Source organism: Cuculus canorus, chromosome 33 (genome assembly GCF_017976375.1).
Source record: "Cuculus canorus isolate bCucCan1 chromosome 33, bCucCan1.pri, whole genome shotgun sequence".
NCBI lineage: Eukaryota > Metazoa > Chordata > Aves > Cuculiformes > Cuculidae > Cuculus > Cuculus canorus.
Genome location: NC_071433.1, coordinates 602,128 through 630,028, shown reverse-complemented (window position 1 = coordinate 630,028; position 27,901 = coordinate 602,128). Strand labels below are relative to the sequence as shown.

General features: G+C 63.0%; 1 protein-coding gene across 2 annotated transcripts; it reads right to left on the bottom strand.

Annotated features, from left to right (window-relative positions):
• Positions 1-29: 29 nt before the first annotated feature.
• Positions 30-27,795, bottom strand: GYS1 (glycogen synthase 1). Of its 2 annotated transcripts, none has more exons than XM_054052411.1 (17): positions 27,712-27,771; positions 26,036-26,216; positions 23,088-23,269; positions 19,037-19,228; positions 16,745-16,930; positions 14,116-14,260; positions 12,848-12,965; positions 11,544-11,664; positions 10,113-10,219; positions 7,020-7,079; positions 6,848-6,926; positions 5,947-6,060; positions 4,032-4,158; positions 2,770-2,865; positions 1,631-1,794; positions 1,283-1,363; positions 30-508 (listed from the first exon to the last, which is right to left on the bottom strand). In XM_054052411.1, exons 2-17 carry the CDS (start codon positions 26,151-26,153, stop codon positions 335-337), a joined length of 2,064 nt encoding a protein of 687 aa, XP_053908386.1. In that variant the 5' UTR covers positions 26,154-26,216; positions 27,712-27,771; the 3' UTR covers positions 30-334. The 2 variants fall into 2 exon arrangements, with proteins under 2 accessions (XP_053908386.1, XP_053908385.1); XM_054052410.1 differs by having other exon boundaries at positions 33-508; positions 26,036-26,158; positions 27,712-27,795.
• Between the last annotated feature and the right edge of the window lie 106 nt (positions 27,796-27,901).

The window sequence follows — 27,901 nt, the reverse complement described above, 5'->3', positions numbered from 1 at the left end:
CCATAGCCCCCCCCCTTCCCCCCGGCTTTGTGATGAGGAGAAAATGTGGGGCTGCCCCATAGCCCCCCCCCCATCGCTGTGGGGCTGACCCCAGGCACTCTGAAATGGGGCTGAGATGGGGGAGGAAGGCAGATGTGGGGCTGCCCCATAGCCCCCCCACCCCCCTGAATTCTGTGGGGCTGAGCCTGAGCAAAAGCGCTGTGGGGCTGGAGAAAAGTGGGGGGGGGGGGCGCCCCACATCCCCTCCCCAGGGGGGTGTTGTGGTTTCTTTTTTCCCTGCTGTGGGGGTTCCCCCCCACCTCGCCGTGGGTCTGCCCCACATATTCCGTGGGTCTCAGTTCTTGGGGAGCCCGGGGGGACTCGGGGGGCGGCGGATGTTGGCTCTGTCCTTGGCGGCCTCTTCTTCCTCATCGTAGCGCTCATCCTCTTCGTCGCTGTGCCGGGGGCTCGAGAGGCGCGAGAGCGCGGGCGAGGGGGGCACCGAGGCGGGGCGGGGGTACCGGAAACCCTGGGGGGGCACACGGGGTTTAGGGGGGCCCAGAAATCCGGGGGACCCCCCCTTTGCATCTGCCTCTTAATTCCGCAGAGGGGACCCAGAGGGGTTTGGGGGGGGGGCACAGGGGTTTGGGGGGGCACAGGGGGTTTGGGGGGACACAGGGGTTTGGGGGTACAGGGGGTTGGGGGGGCAAAGGGGTTTGGAGGGCACAGGGGTTTGGGGGGGGCCCAGAAATCCGGGGGACCCCCCCTTTGCATCTTCCTCTTAATTCCGCAGAGGGGACCGAAAGGGTTGGGGGGGGGCACAGGGGTTTGGGGGTACAGGGGTTTGGGGGTACAGGGGTTTAGGGGGGGCAAAGGGGTTTGGGGGGACACAGGGGTTTGGGGGGGACACAGGGGTTTGGGGGGGCCCAGAAATCCGGGGGACCCCCCCTTTGCATCTTCCTCTTAATTCCGCAGAGGGGACCCAGAGGGTTGGGGGGGGGAACAGGGGTTTGGGGACCCAGGGGTTTGGGGGGGCAAAGGGTTTGGGGGGACACAGGGGTTTGGGGGGACACAGGGTTTGGGGGTACAGGGGGTTGGGGGGGCAAAGGGGGTTGGGGGGGCACAGGGGTTTGGGGGGGCCAGAAATCCTGGGGACCCCCCTTGCATCTTCCTCTTAATTCCACAGAGGGGACCCAGAGGTTTGGGGGGGGCAAAGGGTTTGGGGGTACAGGGGGTTGAGGGGGCACAGGGGGTTGGGGGGGCACAGGGTTTTGGGGTGCACCAGGGTTTGGGGGTCACTCACAGCAGCCGCTTCAGGGGGTTCGTAGGTGAAGCTCTCGGGAAAGGCCTTGGCCAGAGCCATGCGCCGCGCGAAGGTGTAGTACTGGGGGGGACACGGGTTGGACCCCCCGAAACCTCAAACCCCTCCGGGACCTCCAGAACCTCCTCCAGAACCTCCACAAACCCCTCCCAGACCTCCAGAACCTCCTCCAGGACCTTCTCAAACCCCTCCCGGACCTCCAGAACCTCCTCCAGAACCACCTCAAACTCCTCCCAGACCTCCAGAACCTCCTCCGGGACCTTCTCAAACCCCTCCCGGACCTCCAGGACCTCCTGCAGGCCCCCCTCAAGCCCCCCGAGATGCCCTCACCCTGCCCAGGTACTTCCAGTCGAGGAGGTCGGAGAGGCGCTCGGTGCGGTTGCGTTGGACGATGCGCTGGCGCCGGCTCTGCTGGCAGAAGCCGTAGAGGAAGGCGGTGAGTTGAGCGCACGACTCCTCCGGCGCCCGGAACCGACGGTCCACGATGTAAATCCCTACGGAGACGGCAGAGGCGTCAGCTCCGAGCCCAGAGTCCGGGGACACGGGGGGTTCGGGGACCCCTGGATCCAAGATGAGGGGGTTGGGGGACCCCAGGATCCAGGACGGGGGGTTTGGGGGACCCCAGGATCCAAGACAGGAGGGTTTGGGGACCCCTGGATCCAGTATGGGGGGTTTGGGGGACCCCTGGATCCAGGACAAGGATTTTGGGGGACCCCTGGATGCAGGACAGGAGGGTTTGGGGGACCCCAGGATCCAAGAAAAGGGTTTTGGGGACCCCTGGATGCAGGACAGGAGGGTTTGGGGACCCCTGGATCCAGGACAGGGGGTTTTGGGGGACCCCTGGATCCAGGACAGGGGGTTTTGGGGACCCCTTGATGCAGGACAGGGGGTTTTGGGGACCCCTGGATGCAGGACAGGAGGGTTTGGGGACCCCTGAATCCAGGACAGGGGGTTTTGGGGGACTCCTGGATCCAGGACAAGGGTTTGGGGGACCCCTGGATCCAGGACAGGGGTTTTGGGGATCCCTGGATCCAAGACAGGAGGGTTTTGGGGACCCCAGGATCCAGGACGGGGGGTTTGGGGACCCCTGGATGCAGGACAGGAGCGTTTAGAGGACCCCAAGATCCAGGACAGGGGGTTTTGGGGACCCCTGGATGCAGGACAGGAGTTTTGGGGATCCCTGGATCCAGGACAGTTGGGTTTGGGGGACCCCTGAATCCAGGACAGGGTTTTGGGGGACCCCTGGATCCAGGACAGGGGGTTTTGGGGACCCCTGGATGCAGGACAGGAGGGTTTGGGGACCCCTGGATGCAGGACAGGGGTTTTGGGGACCCCTGGATCCAGGACAGTTGGGTTTGGGGGACCCCTGGATCCAGGACAGGGGTTTGGGGGACCCTTGAATCCAAGACAAGGGTTTTGGGGTACCCCAGGATTAAGGACGGGGGGTTTTGGGGTACGGCGGGACTGACCGTAGGCGGAGGGGTCGGCGATGTGCTCCTCCATGAAACAGCCGAACCCCGAAAGGTTGGTGGAGACACTGGGGATCCCCATCACCGTGCACTCCGCTGGGGGCACAAACGGGGGGGGTTTGGGGGGGCACAGGGAGTTTTTGGGGGGACACAGGGGGTTTTGGGGGAGACACAGGGGTTTGGGGGGGCACAGGGGGTTTTTTGGGGGGGCACAGGGGGTTTTGAGGGGGACACAGAGGTTTTGGGGGGGGACACACAGGGGTTTGGGGGGGCACAGGGGGTTTTTTGGGGGGACACACGGGGGTTTTGGGGGAGACACAGGGGTTTGGGGGGGCACAGGGGGTTTTTGGGGGGACACAGGGGGTTTGGGGGGGGACATATGGTTTGTTTTGGGGGGACACAGGGGTTTTTGGGGGGACACACAGGGGTTTTGGGGGGGACCCAGGGTTTGGGGGGACACAGGGTTTGAGGGGGACCCAGGGGTTTGGGGGATGATGGGTTTTTGGGGGGACCCAGGGTTTGGGGGAGACCCAGGGTTTGGGGGGGACCCAGGGGGTTGGGGGGGGACCCGGGGGTTTGGGGGGGGGACACAGGGGTTTTTGGGGGGGACCCAGCGGGTTTGGGGGGGGACCCAGAGTTTTTTGGGGGGGATGATGGGGTTTTTGGGGGGGACACGGGGTTTTTTGGGGTACCCAGGGCTTGTTCGGGGGGGGACCCAGTTTTTTGGGGGGGATGATGGGTTTTTTTTGGGGGTACCCCGGGCTTTTGGGGGGGATCCAGCGGTTTGGGGGGGGACCCAGAGTTTTTTGGGGTGACAAAGGGTTTTTTTTGGGGGGGATGATGGTTTTTTGGGGGGCACACGGGGTTTTTTTTGGGGGGGATGATGGTTTTTTGGGGGTACCCAGGATTTTTGGGGGGGACCCAGCGGTTTTTGGGGGGGGACCCATAGTTTTTTGGGGGGAAGATGGGGGTTTTTTGGGGGGACGATGGGTTTTGGGGTGCACCCAGGGTTGGTTTTTTTTTTGGGGGGGGGTGCCTGCGGTTTTGGGGTGCACCCAGGGTTGTGTTTTGCTTTGGGGGGGGGTGCCTGGGGTTTTGGGGTGCACCCAGGGTTGTGTTTTGCTTTGGGGGGGGGTGCCTGGGGTTTGGGGGTGCACGCAGGGTTGGTTTTTCTTTGGGGGGGGTGCCTGGGGTTTTGGGGTGCACCCAGGGTTGTGTTTTGCTTTGGGGGGGGTGCCTGGGGTTTTGGGGTGCGGCCGTACCCGGGGTGTACCCCCAGGGCTCATAGTAGGAGGGGAACACCCCGAGGTGACACCCGCGGACGAACTCCTCGTAATCCACCGGAAGGAGAGGGCTCGTGGACGACAGGAACTCGGGGTGGAAGATGATCTGAGGGGGGGGGACGGTCAGAAACGGACCCCCCCGGCACCCCCCAAAACACCCCCCGCACCCCCAAACCCCAAACAGGACCCCCAGAACTCCCCCTCATGACTTCTGGACCCCCAGATCACCCCGCATCTCCACCCAGACACCCCCAGACCTTAAACTGGACCCCCAGATCCCCCCCGAGACCCCAAATGGGACATTCGGAAACCCCTCAGGAGACTCAGAGCCACTCTGGGACCTCCAGAACCCCTCCCTGTGACCCCCAGACACCAAATGGGACCCCCAAATCCCCCCCAGACCCACTCCCGCACCCCCAAACCCCAAACAGGACCCCCAGAACCCCCCCTTATGACTTCTGGACCCCCACATCTCCCCAGATCCACCCCCAGACACCCCCAGACCTTAAACTGGACCCCCAGAACCCCCCCCAGAGCCCAAATGGAACATTCGGAACCCCCCAGACACCCCCAGAGCCCCTCTGGGACCTCCAGAACCCCCCCCCAGACTCCCCCAGACCCCAAATGGGACCCCCAGATCCCCCCCAGACACCCCCCCAGGACCCCCAGACCCCAAATGGGACACTCAGATACCCCCAAAGACCCCCAGACCCCAAAGGGGACCCCCAGACCCCCCCCAGACCCCCCAAACAGGACCCCCAGAACTCCCCCTTATGATTTCTGGACCCCCAGATCCCCCCCCAGACCCCAAATGGAACACTCTGAACCCCCAGACACCCCCAGACCCCCTCTGGGACCCCCAGATCCCCCCCCCAGACTCCCCCAGGACACCCCCAGACCCCAAACAGGACCCCCAGAACTCCCCCTCATGACTTCTGGACCCCAAGATCCCCCCCAGACACCCCCAGACCCCAAATAGGACCCCCAGAACCCCCCCAGCACCCCCAGACCCCAAATGGGACACTCAGATACCCCCAAAGACCCCCAGACCCCAAATGGGACCCCCAGATCCCCCCCCAGACACACCCAGACCCTAAACAGGCCCCCCAGAACCCCCCCCAGACCCCAAATGGAACATTCGGAACCCCCCCAGACACCCCCAGAGCCCCTCTGGGACCTCCAGAACCCCCCCAGACCTCCCCCCGGGACCCCCAAACCCTAAACAGGACCCCCAGATCCCCCCAGACCCCAAATGGGACACTCAGACCCCCCCCCCCAGGACCCCCAAACCCCAAACAGAACCCCCAGATCCCCCCCAGGACACCCCCAGAACCTAAACAGGACCCCCAGAACCCCCCCATGACCCCCAGACCCCAAATGGGACACTCAGACCCCCCCCAGCACCCCCAGATCCTAAACAGGACCCCCAGAACCCCCCAAAGACCCCCAGATCCCCCCCCCAGGACACCCCCAGACCCTAAACAGGACCCCCAGAACCCCCCAAAGACCCCCAGACCCCAAATGGGACCCCCAGATCCCCCCAAAGACCCCCAGACCTCAAATGGGACCCCCACATCCTCCCCCAGGACACCCCCAGACCCTAAACAGGACCCCCAGATACCCCCAAAGACCCCCAGACCCTAAACAGGACCCCCAGAATCCCCCCCCCGTGACTCCCAGACCCCAAATGGGACCCCCAAATCCCTCCATGGGACCCCAGACCCCCCCAAAACCCCACTCCCTGCTCCCCCATTGCCCCCTCCACCCCCAAAGTGCACCCCCCCATACCTCCAGACCCCCTCCAAACCCCCTTCTCAGTGCCTCCTGACCCCCCCCAACCCCCCCCCACCCCCTTGCCCCCCAAGTGCCCCCCAAGTGTGCGTCCCCCCCAAACCTTGACGCGGTCGTTACTGCTGTTGAAGAGCCCGATGCGGCGGATGGTGGTGAGGATCGGGTCCGTGGCGTCGTCCAACATGTTGTGGGTGCACACGGGGGGGAACGACTGCCGCTGGGGGGGCACCCCAAAATTGGGGGGGTCAGGGGAGACCAGGACCCCCAAAAAATGGGGGCCAAGGCATCCATCTCCATCAAAAAAAGGCGTTCCGGGGGTCCACGTGAGCCACAAACCCTCATTTTCACCCCAAAATGGGACCCAAATATGTACCCCCCCAAAATCGAAGGCAAGGGGGGGGCACGACCCCCCAAAAATGGGGGTCAAGGCATCCACCTCCCTCAAAAAGAGGGGTTCCGGGGGTCCACATGAGCCCCGAACCCCCATTTTCACCCCAAAATGGGACCCAAATATGTGCCCCCCCCCAAATAGAACACAGGACCCCCCCCAAAAATGGGGATCCAGGCATGGGGGGGGCGCAGGACCCCCCAAAAATGGGGGTCAAGACATCCACCTCCCTCAAAAAGAGGGGTTCCAGGGGTCCACGTGAGCCCCAAACCCCCATTTTCACCCCAAAATGGGACCCAAATATGTGCCCCCCCCAAATAGAAGGCAGGACCCCCCCAAAAATGGGGATCCAGGCATGGGGGGGCACAGGACCCCCCCAAAATGGGGATCCAGGCATGGGGGGGCGCAGGACCCCCCCAAAATGGGGGCCAAGACATCCACCTCCCTCAAAAAGAGGGGTTCCAGGGGTCCACATGAGCCCCAAACCCTCATTTTCCCCCCAAAAACGGGGTCCCAGGCATCCGGCCTTGCCTGTACCCCCCCTTTTCCCCTTCCGTGCCCCCCCAAATCCCTTTTCCACCCCCCCAGCCCCCCCATTTTTGCCCCCCCCCCATACCTGGGTGGCGAAAATGGCCCTTTTCATCATGGTAAAATCCTCCCTGTCCAACATTTTGTTCATGTCTGGGAGGTTCCCCCTAAAAAAAATTGGGGTACGGGGGGGTTTTTTAAAGCCAACCCCCCCCAAAATAGGGGGGTCATGGGTTTGGGGGGGCTGGGGGGGTCCTTACACCAGCAGGGACTCATAGAGCTTCTTCCCAAACTTCTCCTTGACTGCGTTGGCTGTGTCCCTTTTGGGGGGGGGGAAAGAAATGGGGGGGGTCAGGCTGGGTATTGGGGTCCCCCCAGGAGGTTTGGGGGGGGTTTTATGGGGTTTGGAGGGGGTTCCCTTAGGGCTTTGGATGGCTTCATGGGGGTTTTGGGGGGAACCTTTGGGGTTTGGAGGGGGATCTTTGGGGTTTTGGGGTCCTCAAGGTGGGTTTTGGGGTCCCCGGTGTGGTTTGGGGTCCCCCAATGTGGGTTTTGGGCTCCCCAGTGAGGTTTTGGGGGTCCCTGGTGGGTGGGTTTGGGGGTCCTCAGAGTGGTTCTGGGGTCCCTCAGGGTGGTTTTAGGGTCCTCAAGGTGTTTTTTTGGGGTCCCCGGTGTGGTTGGGGTTCCCTGGGGTGGTTTTGGGTCCCCCAATGTGGGTTTTGGGCTCCCCAGTGTGGTTTTGGGGGTCCCTCGGGGTGGTTTTGGGGTCCTCAGCATGGTCCTGGGGCCCCTCAGGGTGGTTTTAGGGTCCTCAGGATGGGTTTGGGGGTCCCCTGGGGTGGTTTTGGGGATCCCTGGGGTGGTTTTTGGGGTCCTCCGAATGATTTTGGGGTCCCCCGGCGTCATTCTGGGTCCCCTGGAGTGGTTTTGGGGATCCCTGGGGTGGTTTTGGGGTCCCTCAGGATTATTTTGGGGTGCTCAGGGTGGTTTTGGGGGTCTCTTGGGATGATTTTGGGGTCCTCAGGGTGGTTTTGGGGTCCCTCGGGATTATTTTGGGGTGCTCAGGATGATTTGGGGGTCCTCAGGGTGATTTTGGGGTCCTCAAGTTGGTTTTGGGGTCCTCAGGGTGAACTTTGGAGACCCCCAAGTGGTTCTGGGCTCTCCAGGACGTTTTTTGGGTCTCCCGGGGTGGTTTTTGGGGTCCCTTGGCATTATTTTGGGGTGATCAGGATGATTTGGGGTTCCTCAAGTTGGTTTTGGGGGTCCTCAGGGTGATTTTGGGGTCCTCAGGGTGGTTTTGGGGGTCCTCAAGGTGAACTCTGGAGACCCCCAAGTGGTTCTGGGCTCTCCAGGACGTTTTTTGGGGTCTCCCGGAGTGGTTTTTTGGGGTCCCTTGGGATGATTTTGGGGTCCTCAAGTTGGTTTTGGGGGTCCTCAGGGTGATTTGGGGGTCCTCAGGGTGTTTTTGGGGGTCCTCAGGGTGAACTCTGGAGACCCCCAAGTGGTTCTGGGCTCTCCAGGACGGTTTTTTGGGGTCTCCTGGAGTGGTTTTTTGGGGTCCCTTGGGATGATTTTGGGGTCCCCAGGGTGGTTCTGGGGTCCCTCAGGATTATTTTGGGGTGCTTAGGATGATTTTGGGGTCCTCAGGGTGGTTTTGCGGTCCTCAAGGTGAATTCTGGAGACCCCCAAGTGCTTCTGGGCTCTCCAGGACGTTTTTTGGGGTCTCCTGGGGTGGTTTTTGGGGTCCCTCGGGATGATTTTAGGGTCCTCAACATGGTTTTGGGGTCCCTCGGGATTATTTTGGGGTGCTCAGGATGATTTGGGGGTCCTCAGGTTGGTTTTGGGGTCCTCAGGGTGGTTTTGGGGGTCCTCAGGGTGAGCTCTGGAGACCCCCAAGTGGTTCTGGAGTCTCCAGGACGGTTTTTTGGGTCTCCCGGGGTGTTTTTTTGGGGTCCCTTGGGATGATTTTGGGGTGACCAGGATGATTTGGGGCTCCTCAAGTTGGTTTTGGGGGTCCTCAGGGTGGTTTTGGGGTCCTCAAGGTGGTTTGGGGGTCCTCAAGGTGAACTCTGGAGACCCCCAAGTGGTTCTGGGCTCTCCAGGACGTTTTTTGGGGTCTCCTGGGGTGGTTTTTGGGGTCCCTCGGCATTATTTTGGGGTGATCAGGATGATTTGGGGTTCCTCAAGTTGGTTTTGGGGGTCCTCAGGGTGATTTTGGGGTCCTCAAGGTGGTTTTGGGGTCCTCAGGGTGAACTCTGGAGACCCCCAAGTGGTTCTGGGCTCTCCAGGACGTTTTTTGGGTCTCCCGGAGTGGTTTTTGGGGTCCCTCGGGATTATTTTGGGGTGCTCAGGATGATTTGGGGGTCCTCAAGTTGGTTTTGGGGGTCCTCAGGGTGGTTTTGGGGTCCTCAAGGTGGTTTGGGGGTCCTCAGGGTGAACTCTGGAGACCCCCAAGTGCTTCTGGGCTCTACAGGACGTTTTTTTGGGTCTCCCGGGGTGGTTTTTGGGGTCCCTCGGGATGATTTTAGGGTCCTCAACATGGTTTTGGGGTCCCTCGGCATTATTTTGGGGTGCTCAGGATGATTTGGGGTTCCTCAAGTTGGTTTTGGGGGTCCTCAGGGTGAATTCTGGAGACCCCCAAGTGGTTCTGGGCTCTCCAGGACGTTTTTTTGGGTCTCCTGGGGTGGTTTTTGGGGTCCCTTGGGATGATTTTGGGGTCCTCAGGGTGGTTCTGGGGTCCCTCAGGATTATTTTGGGGTGCTCAGGATGATCTGGGGGTCCTCAGGGTGATTTTGGGGGTCCTCAGAGTGAACTCTGGAGACCCCCAAGTGGTTCTGGGCTCTCCAGGATGGTTTTTTGGGTCTCCCGGGGTGGTTTTTGGGGTCCCTTGGGATGATTTTAGGGTCCTCAACATGGTTTTGGGGTCCCTCGGGATGATTTGGGGGTCCTCAGGGTGATTTGGGGGTCCTCAGGGTGGTTTTGGGGGTCCTCAGGGTGATTTTGGGGTCCTCAGGGTGAACTCTGGAGACCCCCAAGTGGTTCTGGGCTCTCCAGGACGTTTTTTGGGGTCTCCTGGGGTGGTTTTTGGGGTCCCTCGGGATGATTTTGGGGTCCCTCAGGATGATTTTGGGGTGATCAGGATAATTTGGGGGTCCTCAGGGTGATTTTGGGATTTTGGGGGTCCTCAGGGTGAACTCTGGAGACCCCCAAGTGGTTCTGGGCTCTCCAGGACGGTTTTTTTGGGTCTCCCGGGGTGGTTTTTTGGGGTCTCCCGGGGTGGTTTTTTTTGGGGGGGTTTCCAGGATATGGGTTTTTTTTGGGGTCCCCCCCAGTTTTGGGGTCCCCCCCCCCACCAGAGCTGCTTGCGCACGGCCTGGCCCTTCAGCGACTCCACGTTGAAGTTGTTGGTGCGCGCCGGCATGATGAAGAACGCCACCACCGTCACCTCGCTGCCGTTCACCTGCGGGGACCCCACGGGGACCCCCAAAAATTGCCCCACGGGGGGGAGGGGGGGGGTCAGTCTGGAGATTGGGGTCCCCCCAGGAGGTTTTGGGGGGGGTCCTGAGGGTTTGGAGGGGGTTCCCTTAAGGCTTTGGATGGGTTCAGGGGGATTTTGGGGGGAACCTTTTGGGGGTTTGGAGGGGGACCTTTGGGGTTTTGGGGTCCTCAGAGTGGGTTTTGGGGTCCCCCACGGCTCCCCGTGTCCCCCCCATGTCCCCCCCTGTCCCCCCATATCCCCCCCGTCCCCCCACTCCCCCCATGTCCCCCTGTCCCCCCCTGTCCCCCCCTGTCCCCCCGTCCCCCCATATCCCCCCGTGTCCCCCCCTGTCCCCCCATGTCCCCATGTCCCCCCACGTCCCCCACATCCCCCCCTGTCCCCATATCCCCCCATGTCCCCCCATGTCCCCCCACTCCCCCATGTCCCCCCCTGTCCCCCCATGTCCCCCCACTCCCCCATGTCCCCCCCTGTCCCCCCATGTCCCCGTGTCCCCCCATGTCCCCCCGTGTCCCCCCATGTCCCCCCGTATCCCCCCATGTCCCCCGTATCCCCCCCATATCCCCCGTGCCCCCATGTCCCCCCCGTGTCCCCCCTGTCCCCCCCTGTCCCCCTGTCCCCCCATGTCTCCCCACTCCCCACGTGTCCCCCCATGTCCCCATGTCCCCATCTCCCCCCGTGTCCCCGTGTCCCCCCATGTCCCCATGTCCCCCCATGTCCCCCCATGTCCCCCCCTGTCCCCCTGTCCCCCCCATGTCCCCCCATGTCCCCCCAATCCCCCCCTGTCCCCCCCATGTCCCCCCATGTCCCCCCACTCCCCCCCGTCCCCCTGTCCCCCCCATGACCCCCCATGTCCCCATATCCCCATATCCCCCATGTCCCCATGTCCCCCACTCCCCCCTGTCCCCCCCTGTCCCCCCATCTCCCCCCATGTCCCCCTGTCCCCCCCTGTCCCCCCACTCCCCCCATATCCCCCCATGTCCCCATGTCCCCCCACTCCCCCCGCGTCCCCCGTGTCCCCATGTCCCCCCCTGTCCCCCCTGTCCCCCTGTCCCCCCCTGTCCCCCTGTCCCCCCCCATCCCCCCATGTCTCCCTGTCCCCCCCTGTCCCCCCATATCCCCCCCTGTCCCCCTGTCCCCGTGTCCCCCTGTCCCCCCCTGTCCCCCCCTGTCCCCCCCTGTCCCCCATCTCCCCCCATGTCCCCCTGTCCCCCCCATGTCCCCCCTGTCCCCATGTCCCCCCCTGTCCCCCCCTGTCCCCCTGTCCCCCCCTGTCCCCCTGTCCCACCCTCAGCAGATAGTTGAGCCGCGCCAACGCCTCCAGGAAGATATCGGCGCCTTTGTTGGAGAACTCATAGCGCCCCGCGATGAAGAAGAAGAGCGTTTTGTCCAAATCAAAGTCCAAATGCCTGCGGGGACCCCAAAGCCTTCAGAGTCACCCCAAAAACCACCCCACCCCCCCCAGGGCCCCCCAAACCCCCCCCAAACCCCCCAAACCCCCCCAGATCCCCTCCCAACCCTTTCAGTTCTTCTTGGATACCTCCGGTTCCGCCCAAACCCACCCATGAGCCCCCCAAAATCTCCCTCTGGGGAACCCCAAAACCTCCCAAGAGCCCCCCGAAAACTCCATAGAGCCCCCCAAACTCACCCCCAGACCCCCAAACCCCTCCCAATCTCTCCAGGACCCCCAAACCCTCTCTGATCCCCCCCAAATCCACCCCAGATCCCCCCAAAATCTCCCTCTGGGGAACCCCAACCCCCCCAAGAGCCCCCCAAAAACTCCATAGAGACCCCCAAACTCACCCCCAGACCCCCAAACCCCTCCCAACCTCTCCAGAACCCCCAAACCCTCTTTGATCCCCCCCTAAATCCACCCCAGATCCCCCCAAAATCTCCCTCTGGGGAACCTCAAACCCCCCCAGGTCCCCCCAAAATCTCCCTCTGGGGAACCCCAACCCCCCCCAGGAGCCCCCCAAAAACTCCATAGAGACCCCCAAACCCACCCCCAGACCCCCAAACCCCTCCCAATCTCTCCAGAACCCCCAAAACCCTCTCTGATCCCCCCCCAAATCCACCCCAGACTCCCCAAAATCTCCCTCTGGGGAACCCCAACCCCCCCAAGAGCCCCCCAACCCTCCCAGAGCCCCCCCAAAACCCCTCCTAACTCCTCTCCACCCCCCTCAAACACCCACATCACCCCGATGTCTGGGTCCCCCCACATTTTGGGGTGTCCCCCAGACTCCGGGGTCCCCCCAAACCCCTTCAGACACCCCAATTTCCCCCTAAACCCCTCCTCATTCCTCCCTATTCCCCCCAAATACCCTTCCCTTTCAGGCGCCTGCGTCCCCCCCAACTCCTGGCTGGGAGGATTTTGGGGTCCCCCCACATTTTGGGGTGTCCCCCAGACTCCGGGGTCCCCCCAAAACCCCCTCAACCCCCCTCCAGCCACCTCAATGCACCCCTAAATCCCTCCTAACTCCTCTGCAGCCCCCCCAGATTCCTTTCTCTCCTGGAGACCTGAGTCCCCCTCCCTCCCCCCTCAATTTTTGGGGTCCCCCCCTGGATTTTGGGGTCCCCCCGAGGGCCACAGACCCATAGAAGTGTCCTCGGACGAACTCCTGGACGCGGGCTTTGCTCTGGGCGTGAAGGTTCTGGAACTCGTGCATCGCCGAGAACTTGCGGACGTTGAGGCCGTTGGGCGTCACCAGGTCTTGGGGGGACAGAGGGGGGTCACCCCCAAAATGTTCGGGTCCCCTTCGGTCCCTCTGAGGGTTCTCGGGGTGTCCCCACCCCACCCCAAAATGCCGGGGTTTCTCTAGGGGTGTTTGTTAGCATCCGCCCATGGGTAGCAGGGTCCCCCCACGGATATCGGGGTCCCCCTTGAGGGGTTGGGGTCCCTCCTTGGATCTTGGGGTTCCCCCCTGGGTTCTGGGATCCCAATTGGGATCTCGGGGTCCCTCCCTGGATATTGGGGTCCCCTCTGGGTTCTGGGATCCCTCCCTGGATATTGGGGTACCCCCCTGGATCTCAGAGTCCCTCCTTGGATCTTGGGGTCCCCCCTGGATCTGGGGGTCCCACCTGTGTTCTGGAATCCCACTTTGGATCTCGGGGTCCCCCTCTGGATCTCAGGGTCCCTCCTTTGATCTTGGGGTCCCCCCTGGGTTCTGGGATCCCATTTTGGATCTTGGGGTCCCTCCCTGGATCTCAGGGTCCCTCCTTGGATCTTGGGGTCCCCCCTGGATCTTGGGGTCCCCCCCTGGATCTCAGGGTCCCTCCTTGGATCTCGGGGTCCTCCCAGGATCTCGGGGTCCCTCCTTGGATCTTGGGGTCCCCCCTGGGTTCTGGGATCCCACTTTGGATCTCGGGGTCCCTCCTGGATCTCGGGGTCCCTCCCTGGATCTCAGAGTCCGTCTTTCAATCTTGGGGTCCTTCCCTGCATCTTGGGGTCCCACTTTGGATCTTGGGGTCCTTCCCTGGATATTGGGGTCCTACTTTGGATCTTGGGGTCCTCCCAGGATCTCGGGGTCCCTCCTTGGATCTTGGGGTCCCACCTGAGTTCTGGGATCCCACTTTGGATCTTGGGGTCCCCCTGGGTTCTGGAATCCCACTTTGGATCTCAGGGTCCCCTCTGGATCTCGGGGTCCCACTTTGGATCTCAGGGTCCCCCCTGGATCTCGGGGTCCTTCTTGGATCTCGGGGTCCCTCTTGGATCTCGGGGTCCCCCCTGGATCTCGGGGTCCCTCCTTGGATCTCAGCGTCCCACCTGAGTTCTGCGATCCCACTTTGGATCTCGGGCTCCTCCTCTGGATCTCGGGGTATCCCCCCCTCCCCCCCCCCGGATTTTGGGGTCCCCCCCGTACCGGGTTTGCGTTTGAGGAGGTGCTCGGCCTCGGCGGCGGTGACGTGGGAGACGGTGGTGAGGACGTGGGCGCAGTGCGCGGCCGCGCGCTCCAGGCAGTACCGGTGGTAGATCTGCCGCTCCCCCGCCTCCTTGTCCACGTCGAACTGAGGGCACCCCAACTTTCACCCCACCCCTGGGGACCCCCCGAACCCCAAAAACCCCGACCTCGGGACCCCCGAACCCCAGAAACCCCGATCCTGGGACCCCTGAACCCCCAAATCCTGATCCTGGGACCCCTGAACCCCCAAACCCCTGGCATTTCCCTCCCCCACCTCCTTGTCCACGTCGAACTGAGGGCACCCCAACTTTCACCCCACCCCTGGGGACCCCCGAACCCCAAAAACCCCGACCCCGGCACCCCTGAACCCCAAAAACCCCGACCCGGGGACCCCCAAACCCCCAAATCCCTGACATTTCCCTCCCCCGCCTCCTTGTCCACGTCGAACTGAGGGCACCCCAACTTTCACCCCACCCCTGGGACCCCCCGAACCCCAAAAACCCCGACCTCGGGACCCCTGAACCCCAAAAACCCCGACCCTGGCACCCCTGAACCCCCAAATCCTGATCCTGGGACCCCCTGAACCCCCAAACCCCTGACCCGGCCCCCCCCGCCCTCACGTCCCCATCTCCCCCCATGTGCCCCCCAACATCCTCCTGTCCCCCCATCTCCCCCCATGTTCTATCACCCCCCATGTCCCCACGTCTCCCCCACATCCGACGTCCCCCTCTCCCCCATCATCTCCCCTCTCTCCCCCCACATCTCCCTCATCTCCGTCTCCCCCATCTCCCCTATGTCCCCCCATTTTCCCCATCTCCCCCTTCTCCCCTCATGTCCCCCTCTGCCCCCTCTCCACCATCTCCCCCTCTCCCCCATTTTCCCTCCTCTCCCATCTCCCCACTCTCCCCCACATCCCCCATCTTCCCCCATCTCCCCCCATGTCCCCTTCTCCCCATCTCCATCTCCCCCCACATCTCCCCCATCCTCCCGTGTCCCCCATTTCCCCCCTCTCCGCCATCTTCCCCCACGCCTCCCTCTCCCCATCTCCATCTCCCCATCTCCCTCATGTCCCCCCACATCCCCTCTCCCCCCATTTTCCCCCCTCTCCCCCACATCCCCCACATCTCCCTCATCTCCATCTCCCCCATCTATGTCCCCCATTTCCCCCCTCTCCGCCATCTTCCCCCTCTCCGCCATCTTCCCCCATTTCCATCTCCCCCTCTCCCCCCTCTCCCCCTCTCTCCCCCATTCCGTCCCCCCATTCCGTCCCCCCCATTCCGTGCCCCCCCATTTCCCCCCTCTCCGCCATCTTCCCCTACGCCTCCCTCTCCCCCCATGTTCCCCTCTCCCCCATCTCCCCCTCTCCCCCCACATCCCCCTCTCCCCATCTCTGGAGAGATCTCCAGATGGAGATCCCCATCTCCATCCCCATCTCCATCTCCCCCTCTCCCCCATTTTCCCCATCTCTCCCATCTCCCCCCATTTTCCCCCTCTCCCCATCTCCCCCCTCTCCCCCCACATCCCCATCTCCGCTCACGTCCCCCTCTTCCCCCTCTCCCCCATTTCCCCCCTCTCCCCCTCTCCCCCCATTTTTCCCTCTCTCCCCCACATCCCCCTCTCCCCACTCTTCCCCACATCCCCCCATGTCCCCCCACATCTCCTGCATCTCCATCTCCCCATCTCCCCACACGTCCCCCATCTCCCCTCTCCCCCTCTCCCCCACATCCGCCATATCTCCCTCACCTCCATCTCCCCCCTCTCCCCCATTTTCCCCATCTCCCCCATTTCCCCCCATTTTCCCCCCTCTCCCCATCTCCCCCCTCTCCCCCCACATCCCCATCTCCCTTCACGTCCCCCTCTTCCCCCTCTCCCCCATCTCCCCCTCTCCCCCCATTTTCCCCCCTCTCCCCCACATCCCCCACATCTCCCTCATCTCCATCTCCTCCATCTATGTCCCCCATTTCCCCCCTCTCCGCCATCTTCCCCCCTCTCTGCCATCCTCCCCCTCTCCCCCCGTTCCGTCCCCCCCCGTTCCATCCCCCCCATTCCGCCCCCCCCTTTCCGTCCCCCCCATTCCGTGCCCCCCCATTTCCCCCCTCTCCGCCATCTTCCCCTATGCCTCCCTCTCCCCATCTCCATCTCCCCCCATGTCCCCCTCTCCCCATCTCCCCCACATCCCCCATCTCTCCCCATCTCCATCTCCCCCTCTCCCCCCATGTCCTCCCTCCCCCCATTTTCCCCCTCTCCCCCACATCCCCCTCTTCCCACTCTCCCCCACATCTCCTGCATCTCCATTTCCCCCCTCTCCCCCATTTTCCCCCTCTCCCCATCTCCCTCATGTCCCCCCACATCCCCTCTCCCCCCATTTTCCCTCCTCTCCCCCACATCCCCCTCATCTCCATCTCCCCCACCTATGTCCCCCATTTCCCCCCTCTCTGCCATCTTCCCCCTCTCCCCCTCTCCCCCCATCTCCCCCATCTCCCCCCGTCCCCCCCCCATTCGGTCCCCCCCTGTCCCCCCCATTCCGTCCCCCCCCATTCCGTGCCCCCCATTCCGTCCCCCCCATTCCGCGCCCCCCGTTTGGGCTCACGCTGTGGAGGTTGTTGTAGAAGTCGACGCTGCCGGCGCAGAGGTAGCGCCCGAGGAGGGTGGCGTGGGTGGTGAAGATGGTGGCCACGGGCAGGCGGCGCGCGCGGCTCAGCACCAGCCCCAACCCCGCCAACCACTCGTGGAAGTGCCCCACGATGAACGGCCGCTCCTCGCTCTGCGCCGCAAACTGCGCCACCCACGCCGTCAGCGGGGGGGACGACACCCAACACCCCCGGGGACACCACCCGTGGTGCCACCAACCCCAGGGGACACCAACCCAGGGACACCATCCATGGTGTCACCACACCAGGGACACCATCCATGGTGGCACCAACCCCATGGACACCAACCCAGGGACACCAACCCCATGGACACCATCCATGGTGCCACCAACCCCAGGGACACCATTCATGGTGTCACCAACCCCATGGACACCATCCATGGTGCCACCACCCCAGGGACACCATCCATGGTGTCACCAACCCCAGGGACACCATCCATGGTGCCACCACCCCAGGGACACCATCCATGGTGTCACCAACCCCAGGGACACCATCCATGGTGCCACCACCCCAGGGACACCATCCATGGTGTCACCAACCCCAGGGACACCATCCATGGTGCCACCACCCCAGGGACACCATCCACGGTGCCACCAACCCCATGGCCACCAACCCCATGGCCACCATCCATGGTGGCACCACCCCCACGGACACCAACCCAGGGACACCAACCCCACGGACACCAACGCCAGGGACACCATCCATGGTGCCACCACCCCCCCACGGACACCATCCATGGTGCCACCAACCCCAGGGACACCAACCCCAGGGACACCAACCCCAGGGACACCAACCCCACGGACACCACCCCCAGGGACACCATCCGTGGTGCCACCAACCCCAGGGACACCATCCATGGTGTCACCAACCCCAGGGACACCATCCATGGTGCCACCAACCCCACAGACGCCATCCATGGTGTCACCAACCCCACGGACACCAACCCAGGGACACCAACCCCAGGGACACCACCCCCAGGGACACCATCCATGGTGCCACCACCCCCCCACGGACACCATCCATGGTGCCACCACCCCAGGGACACCATCCATGGTGTCACCATCCCAGAAACACCATCACCACCAGTGTCACCACCTTAGGTGCCATCATCAATGGTATCACCTTCAGTGTCACCACCTTAAGTACCACCACCAATGGTGTCACCACCCCAGGAGCACCGTCACCCCCAGTATCACCACCATGGACCCCGAAACTGCCCTCGGAACCCCCAAACTTCATCTCAACGAGGAACCAGCTGACAAAGAGGCCAAAAACGACACAGACGGGGACCCTAAAGCGCCCTCGGGGACCCCAAAACTCCCCCTAAAGCACTCCAGGGACCAAAAACTGCCCCCAGGGACCCCAAAACTCCCCTAAAAGCACCCCAGGGACCCCAAAACTGCCCTTGGAACCCCAAAATCTCACCTCAATGAGGAACCAGGTGACAAAGAGGCCAAAAAGGACACAGAAGGGGACCCTAAAGCGCCCTCAGGGACCCCAAAACTCCTCCTAAAGCACCTCAGGGTCCCCAAAACTCCTCCAGGGACCCCGAAACTGCCCTTGGAACCCCCAAATCTCACCTCAACGAGGAACTAGGTGACAAAGAGGCCAAAAAGGACGCAGAAGGAGACCCTAAAGCACCTCAGGGACCCCAAAAATGCCCCCAGGGACCCCTAAACTCCCCCAAAAGCACCTCAGGGACCCCAAAACTGCCCTTGGAACCCCCAAACCTCACCTCAACGAGGAACCATGTGACAAAGAAGCCAAAGAGGACACAGAAGGGGACCCTAAAGGACCCCAAAACTCCCCGAAAAGCACCTCAGGGACCCCAAAACTCCTCCAGGGACCCCAAAACTGCCCTTGGAACCCCCAAACCTCATCTCAACGAGGAACCAGGTGACAAAGAGGCCAAAAAGGACGCAGAAGGGGACCCTAAAGTGCCCTCAGGGACCCCAAAATTCCTTCTAAAGCACCTCAGGGACCCCAAAACTCCTCCAGGGACCCCAAAACTGCCCCCAGGGACCCCAAAACTGCCCTTGGAACCCCAAGACCTCACCTCAACGAGGAACCAGGTGACAAAGAGGCCAAAGAGGACACAAAAGGGGACCCTAAAGGACCCCAAAACTCCCCCAAAAGCACTCCATGGACCCCAAAACTCCCCCAAAAGCACCTCAGGGACCCCAAAACTCCTCCAGGGACCCCGAAACCGCCCTCGGAACCCCAAAGCTCACCTCGCCGAGGAACCAGGCGACGAGGAAGCCGAAGAGGACGGCGTCGTTGGCCTCGCGGTCGTACCAGGGGACGCCGATGGCGCAGCTCTCCCACAGCTCCCCCTTCCAGCGCTCGAGGCTCCAGGCCGTGGCCCCCACGTCGAGCAGCACCACCGCGGGGCTCCCCTCGATCAGCCAGCGCCCAAAGTGCACCTGCACCCCAAAAACAGCGCACCCCAAAACCCTCAGCACCCCAAAATGTGCCCTTTGGGACCCCTCTGTCACCCCGAGCCCCAAAACCCCAATGCTCAGAGCCCCTAAAGCCCCTCTTGGAGCTCCCCCCATCATTTAGAACCTTCAAAGAGCCCCTGCACCCCAAAAACAGCGCACCCCAAAACCCTCAGTACCCATAAATGTGCCCTTTGGGGTCCCCTCTGTCACCCCAAACCCCCAAAACCCCAATGCTCAGAGCCCCTAAAGCCCCTCTCGAAGCTCCCCCCATCATTTAGAACCTTCAAAGAGCCCCTGCACCCCAAAAGTAGGGGCGCCCCAAAAGTAGGGGCACCACAAAACCCTCAGCACCCCCAAATGTCTCCTTTGGGGACCCCTCTGTCACCCCAAACCCCCAAACCCCCAATCCTCAGAGACCCTAAAGCCCCTCTCGGAGCTCCCCCCATCATTTAGAACCTTCAAAGAGCCCCTGCACCCCAAAAACAGCGCACCCCAAAACCCTCAGCACCCACAAAGGTGCCCTTTGGGGACCCCTCTGTCACCCCAAACCCCAAAACCCCAATGCTCAGAGCCCCTAAAGCCCCTCTCGGAGCTCCCCCCATCATTTAGAACCTTCAAAGAGCCCCTGCACCCCAAAAGTAGGGGCGCCCCAAAAGTAGGGGCACCCCAAAACCCTCAGCACCCACAAATGTGCCCTTTGGGGTCCCCTCTGTCACCCCGAGCCCCAAAACCCCAATCCTCAGAGCCCCTAAAGCCCCTCTCGGAGCTCCCCCCATCATTTAGAACCTTCAAAGAGCCCCTGCACCCCAAAAGTAGGGGCGCCCCAAAAGTAGGGGCACCCCAAAACCCTCAGCACCCACAAAGGTGCCCTTTAGGGTTCCCTCTGTCACCCCGAGCCCCAAAACCCCAATCCTCAGAGCCCCTAAAGTCCCTCTCGGAGCTCCCCCCATCATTTAGAACCTTCAAAGGGCCCCTGCACCCCAAAAGTAGGGGCGCCCCCAAAGGCAAGGGCACCCCAAAACCCTCAGCACCCCCAAATGTCCCCTTTGGGGTCCCCTCTGTCACCCCGAGCCCCAAAACCCCAAACCTCAGAGCCCCTAAAGCCCCTCTCGGAGCTCCCCCCATCATTTAGAACCTTCAAAGAGCCCCTGCACCCCAAAAGTAGGGGCGCCCCAAAAGTAGGGGCACCACAAAACCCTCAGCACCCCCAAATGTCTCCTTTGGGGACCCCTCTGTCACCCCAAACCCCCAAACCCCCAATCCTCAGAGACCCTAAAGCCCCTCTCGGAGCTCCCCCCATCATTTAGAACCTTCAAAGAGCCCCTGCACCCCAAAAACAGCGCACCCCAAAACCCTCAGCACCCACAAAGGTGCCCTTTGGGGACCCCTCTGTCAACCCAAACCCCAAAACCCCAATGCTCAGAGACCCTAAAGCCCCTCTCGAAGCTCCCCCCATCATTTAGAACCTTCAAAGTGCCCCTGCACCCCAAAAGTAGGGGCACCCCAAAAGTAGGGGCACCCCAAAAGTAGGGGCACCCCAAAACCCTCAGCACCCACAAATGTCTCCTTTGGGGACCCCTCTGTCACCCCAAACCCCAAACCTCAGAGCCCCTAAACCCCCTCTCGGAGCTCCCCCCATCATTTAGAACCTTCAAAGAGCCCCTGCACCCCAAAAACAGCGCACCCCAAAACCCTCAGCACCCCCAAATGTCCCCTCTGGGGTCCCCTCTGTCACCCCGAGCCCCCAAACCCCCTCTAAAATGGGGTAAATGCCCCTAAAATGGGTAAATGAGTCTCAAAATGGGTTAAAAATCCAAAAGAAAATGGGTTAAAGCCCCAAAAATGGGGTAAACGCCCCCCAGAATGGGTGAAGCGCCCCCCAAAATGGGTTCAAAGTCCCCCCAAAGGCTCCTGAGCCCCATTTTTGGGGGGTGGGGGAGGGGAGGGGGTGACCTTTGCCGCTGAGGGGGGAACGAAACGTGAGCCGAAGGCAAAGGAGCTAAAAATGGCTCCGGGTGTCCCCCCTGGAATCCTCGGGGCCCCCCGGCACCCCTGGGGCTCCCAGCCCCATAGCTGCCCCATAGCTGCCCCACACGTACACCCATGGGGGCTCCCAGCCCCATAGCTGCCCCATAGCTGCCCCACACATACACCCATGGGGGCTCCCAGCCCCATGGCTGCCCCATAGCTGCCCCACACATACACCCATGGGGGCTCACAGACCCATAGCTGCCCCATAGCTGCCCCACACATACACCCGTGGGGGCTCCCAGACCCATAGCTGCCCCATAGCTGCCCCACACGTACACCCGTGGGGGCTCACAGACCCATGGCTGCCCCATAGCTGCCCCACACATACACCCATGGGGGCTCCCAGCCCCATGGCTGCCCCATAGCTGCCCCACACATACACCCACGGGGGCTCCCAGCCCCATAGCTGCCCCATAGCTGCCCCACACATACACCCACGGGGGCTCCCAGCCCCATAGCTGCCCCATAGCTGCCCCACACATACACCCATGGGGGCTCCCAGCCCCCCGTCTGCCCCCCATCTCCCCTTTCCTTGCCCCCCATGGCAATTATTGCCCCATAGGTACCCCCCAAACCCCACGGGTACCCCCCAAACCCCATGGCTGCCCCCCATCTCCCCTTTCCTTGCCCCCCATGGCATTTATTGCCCCATGGGTGCCCCCCAAACCCCATGGCTGCCCCCCAAACCCCATGGCTGCCCCCCATCTTCCCTTTCCTTGCACCCCAAGGCATTTATTGCCCCATGGCTGCCCCCCAACCCCCCCATCTCCCCCCATCTCGCACCCCATGGCGTTTATTGCCCCATAGGTACCCCCCAAACCCCCTGGGTGCCCCCCAACCCCCCCGGGTGCCCCCCATCTCCCCCCATCTCACACCCCATAGCATTTATTGCCCCATAGGTACCCCCCAACCCCCCTGGCTGCCCCCCATCTTGCACCCCATGGCATTTATTGCCCCATAGGTACCCCCCAAATCCCTTGGGTGCCCCCCAACCCCCCCGGCTGCCCCCCATCTCCCCCCATCTCGCACCCCATAGCATTTATTGCCCCATGTGTACCCTCCAAAGCCCCTGGGTGCCCCCCAACCCCCCCGGGTGCCCCCCATCTTGCCCCCCATAGCATTTATTGCCCCATGGGTCCCCCCCAAAGCCCCTGGGTGCCCCCCAACCCCCCCGTCTGCCCCCCATCTCCCCTTACCTTACACCCCACGGCGTTTATTGCCCCCTGGGTGCCCCCCAAACCCCCTGGGTGCCCCCCGACCCCCCCGTCTGCCCCCCATCTCCCCTTTCCTTGCCCCCCATGGCGTTTATTGCCCCATGGGTCCCCCCAAAGCCCCTGGGTGCCCCCCAACCCCCCCATCTGCCCCCCATCTCCCCTTCCCTTGCACCCCAAGGCATTTATTGCCCCCTGGCTGCCCCCCATCTCCCCCCATTTTGCACCCCATGGCATTTATTGCCCCCTGGGTACCCCCCAAACCCCATGGCTGCCCCCCAACCCCCCCGGCTGCCCCCCATCTTGACCCCCATGGCGTTTATTGCCCCCCGGGTGCCCCCCAAAGCCCCTGTCTGCCCCCCATCTCCCCTTACCTTACACCCCACGGCGTTTATTGCCCCCTGGGTGCCCCCCAACCCCCCCTGGGTGCCCCCCATCTTGCACCCCATGGCGTTTATTGCCCCCTGGGTACCCCCCAAACCCCCTGGGTACCCCCCAACCCCCCCGGCTGCCCCCCATCTCCCCTCATCTTACCCCCCATGGCGTTTATTGCCCCCTGGGTGCCCCCTAACCCCCCCGTCTGCCCCCCACCTGCCCACCTTGCAGCCCTGGGCGTTCATGGCGGCGAGGGTGCGGCGCAGGGCGGGCTGCGGCGGCTCCAGGAGCTCCACTTGGGTGCGGACGCTGCTCTCCACGTAGGGGCCCACCAGGACGTAGCTCTCGCCCCACTCGTCGGCCGTCACGCGCGCCTTCGTCTGCAGCACCGTGTAGATGCCGCCCACTGCCGGGGCGCCCTCAGCACCCGCAGCCCATAATACACCCCCAGACCACCGCCCAGGAGGAGCTGGGGTGCCGCCATCCCATAATGAGCTGCGGCATCGAGCATCCCAGTGCGTACCGGGTACCCACATCCCAGTCTGTACTGGGCAGCCCAGTATGAGCTGGGCTATCGCCATCCCATAATGAGCTGCAGCATCGAGCATCCCAGTGCGTACCGGGTACCCCCATCCCAGTATGAGGTGGGCGCTGCCATCCCATAATGAGCTGCGGCATCGAGCATCCCAGTATGTACTGGGTACCCACATCCCAGTATGTGCTGGGCATCCCAGTATGAGTTGGGCTATCGCCATCCCATAATTAGCTGGGGCATCAAGCATCCCAGTATGCCCTGAGCATCCACATCCCAGTCTGTACTGGGCAGCCCAGTATGAAGTGGGTACTGCCATCCCATAATGAGCTGGGGCATCGAGCATCCCAGTATGTACTGGGTACCCACATACCAGTATGTGCTGGGCAGCCCAGTATGAGGTGGGTACCGCCATCCCATAATGAGCTGGGGCATCCCAGTATGTATTGGGCATCCCAGTATGAGGTAGGCATCCCAGTATGAGCTGGGGTACTGCCATCCCATAATGAGCTGGGGCATCAAGCATCCCAGTTTGTACTGGGCAGCCCAGTATGAGCTGGGGCATCCCAGTATGAGGTGGACGCCGCCATCCCATAATGAACTCAGACATTGAGCATCCCAGTATGTATTGGGCATCCCAGTATGAGCTGGATGCCGCCATCCCATAATGAGCTGCGGCATCCCAGTATGTACTGGGCACCCACATCCCAGTCTGTACTGGGCAGCCCAGTATGAGGTGGGGCATCCCAGTATGAGGTGGGGTACCGCCATCCCATAATGAGCTCCGGCATCGAGCATCCCAGTATGCCCTGAGCATCCACATCCCAGTCTGTGCTGGGCATCCCAGTATGAAGTGGGTACTGCCATCCCATAATGAGCTCAGGTATGGAGCATCCCAGTATGTACTGGGTACCCACATCCCAGTCTGTACTGGGCATCCCAGTATGAGGTGGGCACCGCCATCCCATAATGAGCTGGGGCATCCCAGTATGCACTGAGCATCCACATCCCAGTCTGTACTGGGCAGCCCAGTATGAGCTGGACTCCAGTATCCCATAATGCACCGGGGCACTGGGTACCAGTCTGCCATGATGCCTGGTGCCTCGCTGGTGCCCCAGTGCATCATGGGATACTGGAGGAGGGGGGGGTGTCCAACACGTGCTGAGACACAGGGAGACTCAGTGCCCCCAGTGCATCATGGGATACTGGGGGTCCAGCATGTGCCGGGGTGCACAAGGCCCTAGAGCATTATGGGATGGCGTGAGCTCCAGTGCCATGGCAACCCAGGGGCATTATGGGATGCCCATCGCCCCAGTGCATTATGGGATGGCGGTACCCAGCTCATACTGGGATGCCCAGTGCCCCAGTGCATTATGGGATGGCGGTACCCAGCTCATACTGGGATGCCCAGTGCCCCAGTGCATTATGGGATGGCGGTACCCAGCTCATACTGGGATGCCCAGTGCCCCAGTGCATTATGGGATGGCGGTACCCAGCTCATACTGGGATGCCCAGTGCCCCAGTGCATTATGGGATGGTGGTACCCAGCTCATACTGGGATGCCCAGTGCCCCAGTGCATTATGGGATGGCGGTACCCAGCTCATTATGGGATGCCCAGTGCCCCAGTGCATTATGGGATGCCGGTACCCAGCTCATACTGGGATGCCCATCGCCCCAGTGCATTATGGGATGGCGGTACCCAGCTCATACTGGGATGCCCATCGCCCCAGTGCATTATGGGATGGCGGTACCCAGCTCATTATGGGATGCCCATCACCCCAGTGCATCCCAGAATACCGGAGCCCAGCTCATTATGGGATGGCTCCCGCTGGGACACCCCAAGGCTGGGTCATCTGCACTGGGACACAGAGCCCTAGGCCCCAGCAGCATCCCATAATAACCCCTTCCCAGCATGCACCACACCAAGCCTCCCCCCTCCATCCAATAACGCTCTGGGGATGCCCTTCCCATGACCCCATGCATCCCATAATGCCCTGGGGCAAGCCCCCCCCCCCCCCAATCCCATAATACCCCGGGCCTGACCCCACCTGGGGGGGGGGGGGGATGCTGCAGGCTCCGCCCCCCTCACCGCAAAGCATGATGGGATGGCTCAGTCCTCCCAGAGCCCCCCCCAAAAGGGAAGGAGGGGGATTGGGGGGGACCAGGGGTTTGGGGGGGGCTTAGGAGGGGGGGTCCCCCCCATGGCGGGGGGAGGGGGTGTCTTGGGGAGGGTCCCATGGGTGGGGGGGGTCCCCAAGTGTTTGGGGGGGGGTCTTAAGGGGGTCCCATGGGGGTGGGGAGGGTCTTGGGGGGATCCCCAAGTGGTTGGGGGGGGGTCTTAAGGGGGTCCCATGGGGGTGGGGAGGGTCTTGGGGGGATCCCCAAGTGGTTGGGGGGGTCTTAAGGGGGTCCCATGGGGGTGGGGGGTCTTGGGGGGATCCCCAAATGTTTGGGGGGGTCTGAGGAGAGGGGTCAGAGAGGGTCTTGGGGGTTCCCCAAGTGTTTGGGGGGGGGTCTGAGGGGAGGGGTCAGAGGGGGTCTTGGGGGGTCCCCACACCAGGAATAGGGGGGTTGGGGGCATTTTGGGGGGGTGGGTGGGTATTGGGGTGCAGGAGGGGTCCCGGGGGGGTTCCATTCACCTTTGTTGGCCACCTCCCAGGCCACCTCGAAGAGGACGACGTTATCGGGGGCCCCGGGGCCCCCCCATTCTTCCAGCCCCGGCAGGGAGCTCACCGAGACGCTGCGCGCCAGCGGCATCGCGCCTGGAAAGGGGGGGGGCACCCCAAAAACGAGGGAGGTCACCCCAAGAACAAGGGGGACCTGGGGCGGGGGGGAAAGCACCCCAAAATGGGAGGGTCATGAGGGGACACTGGGTTGGGGGGCATAGGAGCCCCCCCCCCCATAGGGACCCCCCCTCAACACCCCCCATGCACTCAAGACCCCCCTGGGGGACCCCCAGAACCCCCCCCCCCTCACCTATGGGTGCCCCATGGACCCCCATAAATCCCCAACAGCCCCCCCATAGGATCCCCTTCACCCCATAACCCCCCCCGGAGCCCCCCAAGAACCCTTTTAGGACCTCTCCCACCCCAGAACCCTCCATAGGAGTCTCCCCCCACCCCATGGGTACCCCCTGGACCCCCAAAACCTCCCCCATAGGAGCCATCCTCCACACATGGGACTCCCCCCAAGTGCCCCATAGGATCCCCTTCACCCCATAACTCCCCCCGGACCCCCCCAAGAACCCTTTTAGGACCTCTCCCACCCCATAACCCCCCCCCAGGACCCCAAGACTCCCCCACAAGAGCCTTCCTTCACCCATAGGACCCCCCCAAACCCAACATAGGAACCCCCCCACCCCATGGGTACCCCCTGGACCCCCAAAGCCTCCCCCATAGGAGCCATTCTCCACACATGGGGCTCCCCCCAAGTGCCCCATAGGATCCCCTTCACCCCATAACCCCCCCATGACCCCCCCAAGAACCCTTCTAAGACCCCTCCCATCCCATAACCCCCCCCAAGGACCCTCCATAGGAGCCCCCCCACCCCATGGGTACCCCCTGGACCCCCAAAACCTCCCCCATAAGAGCCATTCCCCACATATGGGACTCCCCCCAAGTGCCCCATAGGATCCCCTCCACCCCATAACCCCCCCCGGACCCCCCCAAGAACCCTTCTAAGATTTCTCCCACCCCATTAACCCCCCCCCCCAGGACCCTCCATAGCAGCCCCCCCCCCAATGGGTACCCCCTGGACCCCCATAACCTCCCCCATAGGAACCCCCTGACCCATAACCCCCCTTAGGAGCCCCTTCCCCATAATCCCCCCCCCCCAGGACCCCTCATGGGAGCCCCGCCCCCCTCCATGAGACCCCCCCCCTCCCAATAGGAGCACCCCCCTCACCCCCAGGACCCCCTCGCACCTCATAACCCCCCCCAGGACCCCCTAAAGGAGCCCCCCCACACCCCATGGGCGCCCCCTGCACCCCCATAACCCCCCCCAGGACCCCTCCCACCCCACAGGACCCCCACACACGGACCCCCTATAAGGGCCCCCCCGACCCATAACCCCCCCCGACCCCCCAAGAACCCTTCCAGGACCCCAAGACCCCCCCCCCAAGACCCCCCTATAGGACACCCCCCCCCCCCCATAACCCCCTCCTAAGACCCCCCCCTCCAGCCCACTCCCCCTCCCCTCCAGAAGCCCCTCCCGAAGGCCTTTGGCTCTCGATTCGGATCCCAATGGAGGGGTCCCATGTTTGGGGGGGGGATCCCAGGGGGCCCCAATACCGCCCCCCACCCCCACCCCGGCTCACCTCTCCGCGTTCCCGCAGCCGAGCGCGCACTGACCCCTCCCGGCCCCCGTCCGCCCGGGCCACGCCCCCCCAGCCTGTCTGGCCACGCCCCCTCCGTTCTGATTGGCCGAGACGCGAGGCCCGGCGCGAGGGGCCACGTGGGGGGGAGGCTTAAAGAGGCAACGGCGGCTTAAAAAGGCAACGGCGGCTT